The 14,145-nt window shown below is 41.2% G+C and overlaps 1 protein-coding gene across 3 annotated transcripts in view; it reads left to right on the top strand.

Moving 5' to 3' along the window:
* The window catches only part of LOC122785081 (V-type proton ATPase 116 kDa subunit a1-like), a 15,791-nt gene extending 2,288 nt beyond the window's left edge, over positions 1-13,503 (top strand). Inside the window, exons 3-22 of one of the 3 annotated variants that reach the window (XM_044050687.1) lie at positions 414-492; positions 593-690; positions 773-901; positions 1,534-1,616; positions 2,214-2,340; positions 2,419-2,501; positions 2,588-2,681; positions 4,075-4,287; positions 4,891-5,041; positions 5,285-5,424; positions 5,581-5,747; positions 5,854-5,944; positions 6,394-6,512; positions 6,602-6,809; positions 6,911-7,018; positions 7,139-7,246; positions 8,054-8,098; positions 8,574-8,691; positions 9,250-9,421; positions 12,567-13,503. In XM_044050687.1, the coding sequence (XP_043906622.1) occupies positions 414-492; positions 593-690; positions 773-901; positions 1,534-1,616; positions 2,214-2,340; positions 2,419-2,501; positions 2,588-2,681; positions 4,075-4,287; positions 4,891-5,041; positions 5,285-5,424; positions 5,581-5,747; positions 5,854-5,944; positions 6,394-6,512; positions 6,602-6,809; positions 6,911-7,018; positions 7,139-7,246; positions 8,054-8,098; positions 8,574-8,691; positions 9,250-9,421; positions 12,567-12,660 (2,427 nt within the window). In that variant the 3' untranslated portion in view covers positions 12,661-13,503. The remainder of the gene's footprint in view (positions 1-413; positions 493-592; positions 691-772; positions 902-1,533; positions 1,617-2,213; positions 2,341-2,418; positions 2,502-2,587; positions 2,682-4,074; positions 4,288-4,890; positions 5,042-5,284; positions 5,425-5,580; positions 5,748-5,853; positions 5,945-6,393; positions 6,513-6,601; positions 6,810-6,910; positions 7,019-7,138; positions 7,247-8,053; positions 8,099-8,573; positions 8,692-9,249; positions 9,422-12,566) is intronic. The other 2 variants (XM_044050688.1, XM_044050689.1) reach the window with 2 other exon arrangements.
* Positions 13,504-14,145: the final 642 nt, after the last annotated feature.

Below are 14,145 nucleotides of genomic sequence, written 5' to 3'. Positions count from 1 at the left end.
TATTACAAAAAGGGCTGGGGTACCCCTGAGCAAGGTACCCAACCCCCCAGGAATACTTTCCCTAAGGGGATTAATAAAAACTAACTTTAACTTTAACTTTATTTATGTAGCCCACAAACAAACTGTTTGCCTCAATGGGTTTTACAGTCTGTATAAAAAGTGACTCCCTTTATCCTGAGACCCTCTCATTGAATGAGGAAAAACTCCCTTATACAGACCCTTAAAGGTTGAAGCTGTTGTGTTATGACAGTATGTGTTTACTCGTGGTAGTTGGTTTGATAGTCTAATCTACTCTGATTGTGGAAATATTAGTCATGCACATTTTGTATTATTATGTCTTACACTTAAACATGACAGCTTACATTCTCTCGCTTGACCCTACATTATTGTTATTTTGGTTTTTTTTCTTGCAGCTGAACCCTGATGTGAATGTGTTCCAACGTAAGTTTGTCAATGAAGTGCGACGGTGTGAAGAGATGGATCGCAAACTGAGTACGTGAGCTCACATAAAGTACTGCAAATCGATTATTCCATCCTAATACAATTTTGTCTAACTAATTATCATTTATCATTATCAATTTCTCACTTGCAGGATTTGTTGAGAAAGAAATAAAGAAGGCAAACATGGAAATAGTTGACACTGGAGAAAACCCTGAAGTCCCCTTCCCAAGGGATATGATCGACTTGGAGGTGACTTCCCTCTCGCTCTTTCTGTCTCTCATTCTTAAATTGAGCTTCCTGCCACTGACCTCTTTGTGTCCTTTACCAACAGGCCACATTTGAGAAGCTCGAGAATGAGCTGAAGGAAATAAACACTAACCAAGAAGCCCTAAAGAAGAACTTCCTGGAGCTAACCGAGCTCAAGCACATTCTGCGTCGCACGCAGCAATTCTTTGATGAGGTCAGCTTCATTGCAACCACACACGTTGAAAAACAATACGTCGTTTCTTTCTAACTCACTCTAAGCCAGGAAGAGAATTAAACTTGGTTTAGTTTAGTTATTTTAGTTTATGGTTATGGACAAAAATGGTTTCAACTAAAACTATTAGATTTTAGTTGAAATTAGATTTCAGCTTTACATTGATGCAATTACTCTCAGACACACACAAAGTTTTGTTTATTCAATCATTTTAATGTTGTTAGCACACTGCTGTGTATAGTACTTTTGTTGTGTTTGCTTCTATGCTCACTGTTCATTTGCCAGACCAAAATCCTTCCCTGTAAACCTTTGCCCTCCTTTAATTCCACTTCACTGCCTCCACTAGCAAGATTATGTAGACTTGCAGTCTTTAGTGATCTTTTACAAGTTGTTATGAGCTTTGATTGAGGTGAATCATTTAACCAAACACTAACAGTGACAGTTCAGCCATTAACCTGTGGAATCCTCTCCGGCACCTTTTCTTCTGTTTGTCTATATTTTATCAGGTACATGTTTTTTTAGTGTCAGCTTTCACCATCAACTCTCTGAAAATGCTGTCGCTGTAATGATTTTGTTGCTGCTGTAACTGATATGTTTACCCACTCTGATTTTAGATGGAGGATCCCAGTTTACTGGAAGAAACAGCTTACCCACTGGATCCTAATGATGTCACCAGAGGAGCTCCTCTCAGACTGGGGTGTGTTGGTTTTTTTTTATTTAGTAATTTGGCTTTTTTTTTTCAATTTTAGATTCATTGGATGTGACCATCTGTGTCTAAAATTGTACTGTTAAGAACCAGCCAATCACCTCCCACACACCAGCTCAGACTGAAAGGCTTAAAGCAACAGTGGCCACCTACAGTGGAAAATCCTCATAAACCCGCATTCACAAATGCTGTCCTTTCTAGTGTAATGTAATTTATTATTATTATCATCATTATCATTATTATTATTATTGTTATTGTTATTTGGTGACTGCACTGAATTTGCATAAGCAATGAGTTCTTGCTAAGATTGTTGTGCAGTGTAGGTTCCTGTGTGCCCGTCGGTAACTGGTTGAATCACAAGGAAAGTCACAGTCACAGTTATTTGCGATGATAAAGTCACTGCTTTATCATTGCAAATAAAGCAGTAAATGCCAGTGAGTGCAGGATGAGTCATCATATGGTTGAATCTGAGAGAGAGGGTGATTGCTTTTGCACTAAGTTCCTATCCAATCCAATTAACCCAATCAATCGGGAGCAATGGGTATTGGGTACCATAGTGACAGATTATTGTATGTCGATTTATTCCAGATTTGTAGCTGGAGTCATTGGCAGAGAACGTATTCCCACATTTGAGAGGATGCTGTGGAGAGTTTGCAGAGGAAATGTCTTCCTGAGGCAAGCAGACATTGAAGATCCTCTGGAGGACCCAACCACGGTCAGTTCCTAAACTAAAGTTTTTGTAATGTTTCGATTGAGTGTTTTCCTTCCAAACAACTGTGTGGATTTCCCTCAGGGTGACCAAGTCCACAAGTCTGTCTTCATCATCTTCTTCCAGGGAGATCAGTTGAAGAACAGAGTTAAAAAGATCTGTGAGGGGTAAGTGAATCGGCAAACATTTATTAGGAAGTATCAAGTAATCGACTTAGTCCAACAGGATCATTATTTGTATTATCCGTTTGCAGGTTCAGAGCCACTTTGTACCCGTGCCCAGAAACGCCTCAAGAGAGGAAAGAGATGCTTGCTGGAGTAAATGCTCGCATTGAAGACCTGCAAATGGTAAGGGAAAAATGATCTTGCACTCATAAACACCAACTTGTGCAAAACAGTCCTCTTTGCTTTTGTCTGCTCAGCATGATTTCTTCATCAGATAGTGGATCTGGTTGAGGATATTTCACAAGTTGCATGAAAAGAGGAAGAGGTCTGCTTTGAATGCAGTAGAAGTAAATAACATGATTCTGCAGCCTGAGTCAGTTATGTTGAAGTGTGATAAACGCTAATACTGCAAGATCACTGCCGCAGTAACTGCTCGTATGAGACAGATACTTGACACTTAGCATGTGTCTTTGTCTTTGTGGATGCAGTGTTATGCCTGTCGCTACGTGGGCTTGAGAGCTAAATGACAGAATGATATGGATGATGAGGAAGGTCAGGCTATTTGGCTAGCAGTCAGCTATGTGTGTGGGCCATTAAGCCTCTTGACTGCCAATGAGACTGTGACTGTCTGCAGACAGCACAGAGTTTAGATATGCTGCTATTTGCTGAGAATGTCCTTTTAGTCATTCAAACCCAACATTGCTTGATCTTCTTGCGCATGCATCGTAAAAGGAGTCGCTGGGGATTGTTTGACAAAGTAGTGAGAGTTATGCAGCGTTCACAGTTGGTTGAGCTGTGGAAAGGAGCAACTAAAGAGATGCATGTAACATGCATTCAGTGACCCTGAACCTTGAAAGTCCACTAAACCAAACCTTGCTGCTAATACCACCTTGTGGTATTATGCACCATTATGGACTATAACTTTTTTTTTAATTAATATGTAATTAATGTACAGTCAATAAACACAAATGTCAAGAAGAATATAAATGATATGGCGCTTGTCACCTCCTCAGGCTAGCCCAGCCAGTGTGACCAAGCCCAATCCAAACAGGAATATGGTTTCTAAGCACTTTTCAGCATCCGCCTTAGACAAATATCTTGGGTTGGGTATCCACGCTCTGCTGAGACCACACATCCCATATTTCTAATGAGAAGTATGGGATATGTATATTGTATTTCTAATGGGCCTAATGGATAAGGGGATCTACTGCCCTTTAACTGACAAGTTACTGCTCACTTATACCAGTAAACGTAAACCCTCTCTATGAATAGCCAGGAATGTATGATTCATTGCTGCTATTTTTATTTGTCCTGTTATGATGAGCCTTTTCTCGTTATTATTTGAATTGCATAAATCTTACCAATGCTGACAGTAATATAAATGAGTTACAGACAGATACGACAAATGCTGCACAAAATCAGAAATTAATAAAACGTACACATGACAATAAACTGTGTAGAGTCTTATTCATGCATCTCATTCATAGTTATCCAAAACTACAACTGGACATGTAGATCTAAGACAGTCATGGAAAAGATGTTCTGACTACAACCACCTTTGTGTTTGTCTCTAAAGGTGCTGAACCAGACAGAGGATCACAGGCAGAGGGTCCTGCAAGCTGCAGCCAAGTCAGTGAGAGTGTGGTTCATCAAGGTGAGGAAGATGAAGGCCATCTACCACACCCTCAACCTCTGCAACATTGATGTCACTCAGAAGTGTCTGATAGCCGAGGTGTGGTGTCCCGTCTCTGACCTGGATTCCATTCAGTTTGCTCTGCGCAGGGGGACGGTGAGTAACTGAGCAGCAGTTAATGGAGACTATTTGGCACAACATAAAGAGAGCCACCGCATAAAGTCACCCGCCATGTTTATGCATAGGACCCCATAGAACAGCTCTGACTGGTTGAGTGACAGACTCCACAAAACCACCTGAACACATTATAGTTTGCTCCATCGAGCCCTCTAAGTGGCACTTTTGTGGATCACATGTTCAGCATTTCTAGAACAGCTCACTTCATTTTGATCAGTCTCAGAACTGGTGGCAACACCTCAAAATTTCCTGAAGTTCCTCAAACCAATTCCTAAATATTTTTCACAGGTCTTCAGAACGAGGCCACTTCAGTCAGTTAATACAGTTGTCCTGTAGCCTTGTATGAAGTTGGTTTCTGATAAATAACAGGCTGTTAAATCCTCATTTATATTAACTTAGAAAGCAGCAGGATGCATCTTATTTCTGTGTGGTTTGCTTTCAGCATTATCAGAACACAAGCCTTTTCTTGAGAAGATACCACAGCCAATTAAACCAGGATTTCTAGTGAATTTTGATTTCTGTGAACATCAAATTTATTGCTGAAATAATCATATCTTGATGACATTGTTCTCTGCACTTTAGGAGAAAAGTGGCTCCACTGTGCCCTCCATTCTCAACAGGATGCAAACTAAACAAACTCCACCCACCTATAACAAGACAAACAAGTTCACCTCTGGCTTCCAAAACATTGTTGACGCTTATGGAATCGGCAACTACCGGGAGATAAACCCTGGTAAGCGTGCACCACACCTTTCTTTGTTCATGGTGTTCTTACCATGAACACCATCGCTGTTATACTTCATCTCCTATGGCATCTTTTGTTTGAGAAAAAAATGTACCCAGCTGGTCGTAGTATTTAAAATACAGCCACATCGCTCATTATCACTGTGTTTGCACATGCCAAGTTTCATATGTGTCATTCATTTGTCCTTTCACCTGCCACCACCTCCTACTCCACTGCGATACCTGCCTCCAGCGCCATACACCATCATCACCTTCCCTTTCTTGTTTGCGGTCATGTTTGGTGACATGGGCCACGGGGTGCTCATGACCTGTGCTGCCCTGTACCTTGTGTTGAGAGAGAACAGGCTACTCGCCCAAAAGAACGATAATGAGGTATGAATCCCATCATCCCCATCTCATCAGTCCAACACTATTCTTACAGGTGACATTTATGCTTGTAATAGCAGAGATGAAGCTTTCCAGAAACCCTTTTCATGTCCGTTTGTCTTGCTTTCAACAAGATTTGAATTGAGTTAATGTCTGTGGCAGATGTTTAGCATGGTGTTCGCGGGGCGCTACATAATCCTGCTGATGGGAGTCTTCTCGGTCTACACGGGTATCATTTACAACGACTGCTTCTCCAAATCGCTCAACGTGTTTGGCTCTGGCTGGAGTGTCAGGCCTATGTTTGATCAAAGAGTGGGAGGTAACTGGACGTAAGTGTCATTGGCAATATCTGAAACGGAGCTCCAACACAGGGACTCCTGTAGGTTTGCAGCAATAAACATGACAACAAACTGATTGGTGTTTTCTCACGTTCAGGTTTGATACACTTGAGGGCAACAGAATTTTACAGCTGGACCCAGCGATTGATGGAGTTTTTCAAGGGCCATACCCCATTGGCATCGATCCGGTGAATATATTTATGTTTTGTGATTAATATGCAGAAAATTCTGCCGAGTACAAAGATATTGCACGAGATTATATATTAGTTAAACATCAGAAATCATTTATTACTCGGGTCAAAGTCCTCTTTCATACTTTCCGTGTTCTGTGTTCACAGAACGATGCGTATACACAACAGTCACTAACCTCAGTACAAAACCACTGTTCCACAGAGTTGGTCTGGCATTCTACACGTGTACTTAGAATCCCACATTCTAGTGACCTGGAGCACATGCAGTTGACATGTAAACTCTGCACCTTCACAAAATCAGAGCTGGACATGGGGCGGGGGTTATATTATATTCATAATGACACAGACCATCGTGGAGCTCAACAGATTGGTGGAATTTATGAACTGCACTTATTGGCAGTGCTAAATGTGTCTATTTTATATAATTTGACTATCTTGCCTTTCAGATATGGAACATTGCAACCAACAAGCTGACATTCCTGAACTCCTTCAAAATGAAGATGTCGGTTATCCTTGGAGTCATTCACATGCTGTTTGGAGTCTCTCTTAGTCTCTTTAACCACATGTGAGCTTTTTATCCACTTATTTACACGACCATTGTTCCTTCCTGGTAACATTTTGGTAACAGTTTTGTTTGTTTGTGGTTCCCCGCAGTTACTTCCAGAAGCCGCTGAATATCTACCTGGGGTTTATCCCAGAGATTGTCTTCATGGCCAGTTTGTTTGGTTACCTAGTCATTCTGATCTTCTACAAGTGGCTTGCATTTGACGTGTTCACCTCCAGGGAAGCCCCCAGTCTCCTCATTGCCTTTATCAACATGTTCCTCTTCAGCTACGGCGACACGCCTCTTTACAGAGGACAGGTCAGACTTGTGTCATTTACAAACTTCCATGTTTCTGTCCTCAAAAACAACCACTGAATGATAATTGTCCTTCGTTTATCTTCTTGCTCCTGGATTTGTAGATGGGTGTACAGACGTTCTTGATGGTCATCGCCTTGGCATGCGTTCCCTGCATGTTGATAGTGAAAACGCTGATACTGCGACGACAACACCTGTGGCGGAAAAATTTGGTAGGGTACAATGGGCATCACGTTGTGGAATAAAATATCTTACTAGTAACGCAGAAGGCGATCAATTTGTTTGTCCTTTTCTTAAAAAAATGTTTTTTTTCCATCCTTCCTGTGTGACAGGGTATGCAGAACTTTGGAGGCATCCGGGTGGGCAACGGGCCCACGGAGGATGAGGCTGAAATTATCCAGCACGATCAGCTCGCACAACATTCTGAGGAAGAACCTGAGGTAAGAGAGACGTGTCTTCATAGCAAAAGCAGGAGTAACGTCAGGCCAGCAGGTACACGGGTTATAAGATCACATCCTTGAATAATTCAGTCACTTGGACCCAGTTGGAAACAAAAAGCGATACCTGATGTCTCCAGTTCCACTGTGGCAATACAAACATGAATTATGGATTAAGGACTGGTTTAGCAGAAATTTATATTTCCCCACTTAACAGCCAGTGGCCACAGGCATTTTGTTTTCTGTTTACCTGTCCACCTGTTTTTTCTTGTTCCTGTGGTCACAATATCTAATGAAGAGGATTTCTCTAAAAGTCAATTCAAATGATCACTGTTTTACATTTTGCTTTGTGAATGTAATATTTTAGGAACAATTCCTTCGTAACTTTCGTACATGGATCACTCAGATGAAGTGAAAATATTTTGATGGACAAAGATCAAAAGTTACTATGATCTTCACCTAGAGTCATGGGTTAACAGTTATGGTGGCTTCACTGCTTAACTTCAAATTATGAATCTGTGTAGCCAGGAACTACATTGGTCTGCAAAGACCTTCAAGCTTCCATTGTCCATACTTGTCCAATATGTAGAAAGTTTTAATGTTACCATAAATCAGATGAATTGATTACTGTTAATCTTAAAATTGAACTGATACAACATTATCTGTTGCAGATTCATAATTTAATTCTAAAGTGCACATGTGTGGTTCCCCTTGTTTGTATTTAAGTTAACTGTTTTTTCTCATTACTTTCCTTCCATTTACTCATGTCTGTCTGTCCATCTGTGTGAATGTGTGCTGCCAATAACCAAGCGTTGCCTTTTGTCACCTGCTTTCAAGGCCCAAGAGGAGGAAGAGGTAGGACAGGATCTCACGCTGCGCCCCCCGCCCTGCAATTTATCCTCTCTTGTCAAAGTGCATGTTCAGCAAATTTAGTCTTTTTCTGCCTCTCCGTTTCCGCCCGCCGCTCTTAGCTGTGTCTGTCGTGTTTGCTAGTTGGTGGTTGGTCAGTAGTTTCCAGGAGAAGCACGGGGTGCACAGATTCCTCAAGCAGTGGGTGCCAGTAGGCCAGTGCTTCCTTTCAGTCTCGTGACGTGCATGAGGCATCAGCTGACCAGCTGATCTTTGGGTTCACAGAGTCTTAAGATGGTGTTGCTTTGTTCAATGTTGGGGGGGGTTTGTGGCTCAACAGTGGCAAATGGTTTTTCCTGACAGTTATCTGATTAATCATGCACTCACAATGAACCAGAGTCCTTCTTTGTGGACCTCGGGACCTGTTGTTGATATGTGGGTTTTGTACAGTTCAATGCTGACGTGTCTCTCTCCCCCGCAGTTTAACTTTGGAGATGTGGCAGTGAATCAGGCAATCCATACCATAGAATACTGCCTGGGCTGCATCTCAAACACGGCCTCCTATCTGCGGCTGTGGGCCCTCAGTCTGGCTCATGCACGTAAGTCCACACCGCCTAACCTCAGAGCAGCAGAAATGAAAGCCACGCACACACGTCATTTATTTATTTACAATACACTAACCAAATCCTATGCCTAACTTTAATTATAACCAGTTGTTACCGAACCCTAATCACAATTAAAATCATGGTCCCCATGAAGACTGCTGGTCCTGACAAGGTTGGTGTTTATGCCAGAAAAGCACACAAGCGTGCACACACACAAACCCACAACCCTTTAGAAAGACCACAATTATTTACCTAAACAGCAGAGACTTATTGCACATGATATATTGAAAATTAAGTAATGTTCTCTTTTCTCCTATCTGATATAGATAAATAGCTGAACTGAAGAGTTCAATGGAGATTACGTGTTAATGTTAGCACGTGCTTGGGATTTCTGGCAACCTTCGGTTGCTGTCATACATGTCTGGTGCACACTCCTTTACGCTAGATGTGCTTTAGCGAGTCTAAACGAAGCTTGATGCTGTCTGTATTTAAATGCACTGCATGCTGTACCTCTACTTTGTATAATCTGTGTTTTGCATGTCTTGTGCACAGAGTTGTCGGAGGTGCTGTGGACCATGGTGATGCACATTGGCCTCTCTACCACCAGCATTGCAGGATTCATCCTTCTGGCCATAGTCTTTTACTTCTTTGCTGTTCTTACGGTTGCCATTCTCCTCATCATGGAGGGTCTGTCTGCCTTCTTGCATGCACTGCGACTGCACTGGTGAGCTCAACACTTTCCACAGAGTTGTTATATGAACAACACATTTAGTGTTTACTTTTTTCTCCCTTGGGGAAAACCTGGGTGCAACATGAATACAGGAGACTCCCTTTTCCCCAACTCCCACAAAACCACCAGCAATCACAGAAAACAAACCATTTTAAAGGTTTATTAAGGTCTGTGGGTAGTCTGGATGTAAGGGGTTTAAGGGAAGTCCCACATAACTACAAGGTTTCGGTCTTCTGCAATCTTTTTCCTATCAGCTCTGTTAACTTTGACCTTAGACCCATGGTCCATCTACACCAGAGGAGTTGTTTTGTTGTGAATTCCATTATAAGAACTACAGAGCTATAGCTCCATCTGCTGGTGGGAGCTTTGTTTTGTAACTTTATTCCAGTTGCACAGAAAATAAAGTACAGATAAGAGGCAGCTGATTCTGTCTGAGAGAGGCTGAATACAATTTATCTTAACTTGAAGCAAAGCTATGCAACTTTATTTTTACCCTTTTAAAATAAAAGCCTCAAAGACATTTTGTAAGTTGATCCTCTTTCATAAAAACTGGGAGGTTATCAAACGTCTGCGTTTGTTGTGATGCGTGTGCTACAGCGGCACACATCTTTACAGTATTGTTTTAGTATCTTTGATGAAAGAAATATGACTTTATTTTATACATGTGTTATTGAACACATATGAACATGTTAAATATGCAGAATTAACAGGATAATCTGAGTAAAAGTCAAGTTTCTGTGTCTATCGGCTGCCACAGTTGCTCTGACTTCTTGTGGCCACAACTGTCACGAATCTAAGTAACCATCAGACTTGGATGTGTCCTTATTACAAACTAACCGGTTGTTTGTTTCCCATCACGCTCACTTTTTCCTGGCCCGTGACCTGGAACCTGTCACATTTTGCCATTTCTGTCACGTGTGCGTGTGGTAGTGCACAGCAGTGCGCGGCTCCATAACACGGCACAGACGACTCTTTGTTTCCCCTCGTTATAGTCTTTGTCTGGCTTTGCTGAATGTCATCCTGGGTTTAGAATCCACTGGCACATTGACAGAGGATGCCTGTGCTCCAGCCACTCTGCTCTATAATTGTCCTTTTAATCAGGAATTATGAGTGAATCAGCTTTCACTGTATAAAAGACATTTTTAGCACAGTGATGCTTATAATAAGGCAATCATTATTTATTTCTAAATGCTGAATGTGGTCACATGGGTTTTAATGTCTGAGTGCCAAAGTAAAGGTGGACAAAATAAAAAAAAGAAAGTTTTCACTCGTCAACCAAGACAAAAATGCAACAATAATACAATCCTCCACAAGAAAACTTATTATACCTGCCCCTACTCTAAACTGATATAATCAAATAATGGGCAGTTTGCCTGTTTCCATTATATATAATTCCTGTAACAATCATTATATCAAATATCTCTATTGTCAAATGAGTTCACGCAATCCTGATTAAGCCTATCAGCTCCACGTGACTCTGTCCATGTTTCTCACTGTCTCACAAAAAGTTTCAGAAGTGAATTCTTCTGCGTAAAAAAACACTACATCAATCAGCATTTTGACTGTGCACTGCCACTGTAGGTCTTACCAGGTCTGATAGTATTGCCTGACAGAGCCTGTTTTCAAACGCAGTATACAAAGACCCAACAGAGGTAAAACAACAAGTTATGCACTGTAGCTTTAAAGCAAGGCTTCATAAGTCTCAAAATTCAAAAAAAAAAAAAAAGAGCAGGCTATACTTTGACGATAAGAATGAAAGGGATGTGACGGTTGCATTTTTTTTAACAAAGCCCTGCCCCCAAAACAATGGAATTCGAAATTTGGCTCTACTTTCTCTGCCACTTTTCTATGACTGCTTAACTTACTAACTTCTGGTCATTGTCTCTTGGTCAGCAGTGAATTCCTCCTGGTGTTGCGCTATGAGACATGAGCAGGGTCTGCACAGTTAGGCCAAAGTCATACTGCATTCCATGTCTGCAGAGAGTTGCCACGTATTAATGCTTGCATGTGCATGGTCGTGGGAACCATTCATACTAAAATGAGGGTCTGTGCCAGCCAGTCATTCTAGTCCTGGTGATTTCTTGCCATTTATGTGTCCTTGTGTTCATTGGGCCTTGTTTAGACTGCAGCCCAAATCAGATTTGTAACCATATCTGATCACAATCGGATCTTTCTGACCAACTGTTCACATTATAAATTGCAAGTGATCAAAGTGAAAAATCAAGCTAGAAACAATCTGGATATGCTTAAAAATCCATTGCACTACAGTCTAAACAAATCGTAGAGTAATGGGTTGTAGATTGGGTTGTTAACGGTACTCGCTTCTCGCATAACCTTAAGCAAGTTGCCTTCCCCCCCCGCCCCCGCGTTGTCCTCGATCAAGACAAGAGCACACCGCCGCCGGCAAGTGCTGTGCTACATGGAGCATGAGAATGTGACGTATAACGTTAAGATAAGCTTGCCTGGGTGCATCGACACAGATGGATGATGACATTGACTTCACCCTGGCGAGCCTTTGCAGATACATTGATGGTATGAACCAATGCGGGTTGGTTCAAGTAGTGACCACCAACCAATTATTCAACGCGGTCTTGATGAGTCATGCTTTTTAATAGCATTGTGAAGAGACTACAAAATGGCCTTGTACATAACCAAAGAAAGCTTTAAAATGTACTTTACAGTCTATGCATGTTTAGTAAGCTAGTGCATATCACTGTAAACATACATGACGATACCTTCACGTCTAAATATGTTTGTTTTCTCCTCCTTTCACCATCTGAGCAGTTTTACAAGAAAACATGATGTCGTGCACAGTACAGACACACTACTGAATGGCAGGTATATGCGGCTGCTCAGTTATAAGGTCACCCAGTCATCACTTGGCATGGGCTGGGTTTTTTTTAAAAATAGAGCCTGATCAGTTTCTAGAGGGGAAGCGGCTTAGATATCTTGGCCTCCAACAGCAGAGCTGCAGACATGAGCGGGTGCAGACTGTGGAATGAAGAGCAGAGGTCAACGGCCACAACTGCACCGCTCAGCGTTACACAACCTCAAACTCATCATCATCATCATCATCATCATCATCATCATACTGCTTGCCAGACTTCCTGGTCATTGTTTTTTTTGTGTGTCTTCACAGGGTGGAGTTCCAGAACAAGTTTTACACCGGCCAAGGCTTCAAGTTCCTCCCCTTCACCTTTGACAGCATCTTGGACGGGAAGTTTGAAGACTGAGCTCCGAGACCTTTTTCCCTCCTCTTCAATTAAAGTTTTTCTTCCTTTCAGTATCTTGTGTCTTGCTGAGGCGTGATTATTTTTCCATTATCTTGGGTGTTACCGCAACTTCACAAGAGACCCGACGATTATCTGTTCTTCTGCTGTTTGTTTTTCCACATTCAGTCGCTAAATCTGAGAAATCTACTCAAAATGTACTATTTATTAATTCCAGAGAAAATAGCGTTATCTGCAGCATCTGTCATTCATGTCTTGTCACAGTTGTTTTACCTGTTTTATTTAGTGTAATGTTATTTATGCAAGATTCTTGCAACAAAAACTGCAAATAATTAAGTGGGAGTGTTGCAATACAGATCTTAGTTTCCTGACTGATCAAATACTCATTCAGAGTAAACTGACCATTTTTCTATTGGCATTATTCTGCAGCAACAATCAACAACACCTCTATTTAATTGCACATTGACCTCGCGCGTAGAACTAAAGTAAAAGGGAATGCAACTTACCTTAAAACAGGACGTCGGTCTGCGTCTTTTCCGTTGTGTTCTGCCGTTGCCCGCTTATCTGTTTTCTTTCAGTCTGCACAGAGAGAGAGTGAAGGGGAAACTGTAGGTGGATGTTCTGAAACGCATGATAAAATGATGCAGCCCAGTTTGTATTGTAAACTTTTGTTCCCTATTATGATATTTCACTTGTACGTCATGGTAAAATATGTTTCCCTCACACGTAGAAGGGAGTCAGAGCGGCAAAACAGCTCGGATATAAATAATCCTCCACCCTCACCAGTTTTTAAGCACCTGCATTGATTGTACATCTCTCTGTCAATAAAGTAGAAACATGGTTTAAGTTGTGCATGTTTTTCTTCTCCTCTCACACAAACCTCATGCAGCAGAAGTGGAGGAAAGCCATTGTTTATGTCCAAAATAGGAATAAAAAGTTATTTATCTTCTTCTTTTAGTGGTTTTAATGGACCACATTTTTACAGCAGCCAGGACGATCACAGGTGTGATTAATCAAGTTAATTACTGAACTGAACAGCGTCGTCGTTAGTGTTGATTAACTAACACCTGTGCTTGTCCTTCTGAAACATGGTGGAAAAGGTCCTGTGTCCTGAATAACAAACCAAAAAAACAAGGCTGCAACTAACACTTCCCTCCATAAGTGAATCATCAATTCATTGGGTTTTTGGTCCAAGGAAATATTGATCAGAGTTTCCCAAACCTTGAAATGATGAAGTTATCAGATGAAGAAGATGAAAGATCAGGGAAAAATGGTCAGATATTCCACTTTGACAATATAGTTTCACACATTTAAGATGAACCTTTCTAGTGTGAATTAGTTGCCAATTATCAGCGATTTATTTAGTTATGAAATCGTTATCGCTAAATTGTTACAGCCCTAAAATCCTCGCTGCAGTAAATTATTTTTATTTGTAAATAAATGAGCAAGTTCCTTTAAATCTTAAACAGAAACAATTGAGCTGATTAC

This window comes from Solea senegalensis, linkage group LG19 (assembly GCF_019176455.1).
Source record: "Solea senegalensis isolate Sse05_10M linkage group LG19, IFAPA_SoseM_1, whole genome shotgun sequence".
NCBI classification, from domain to species: Eukaryota; Metazoa; Chordata; class Actinopteri; order Pleuronectiformes; family Soleidae; genus Solea; species Solea senegalensis.
This window is presented reverse-complemented; position numbering and strand designations above follow the sequence as displayed.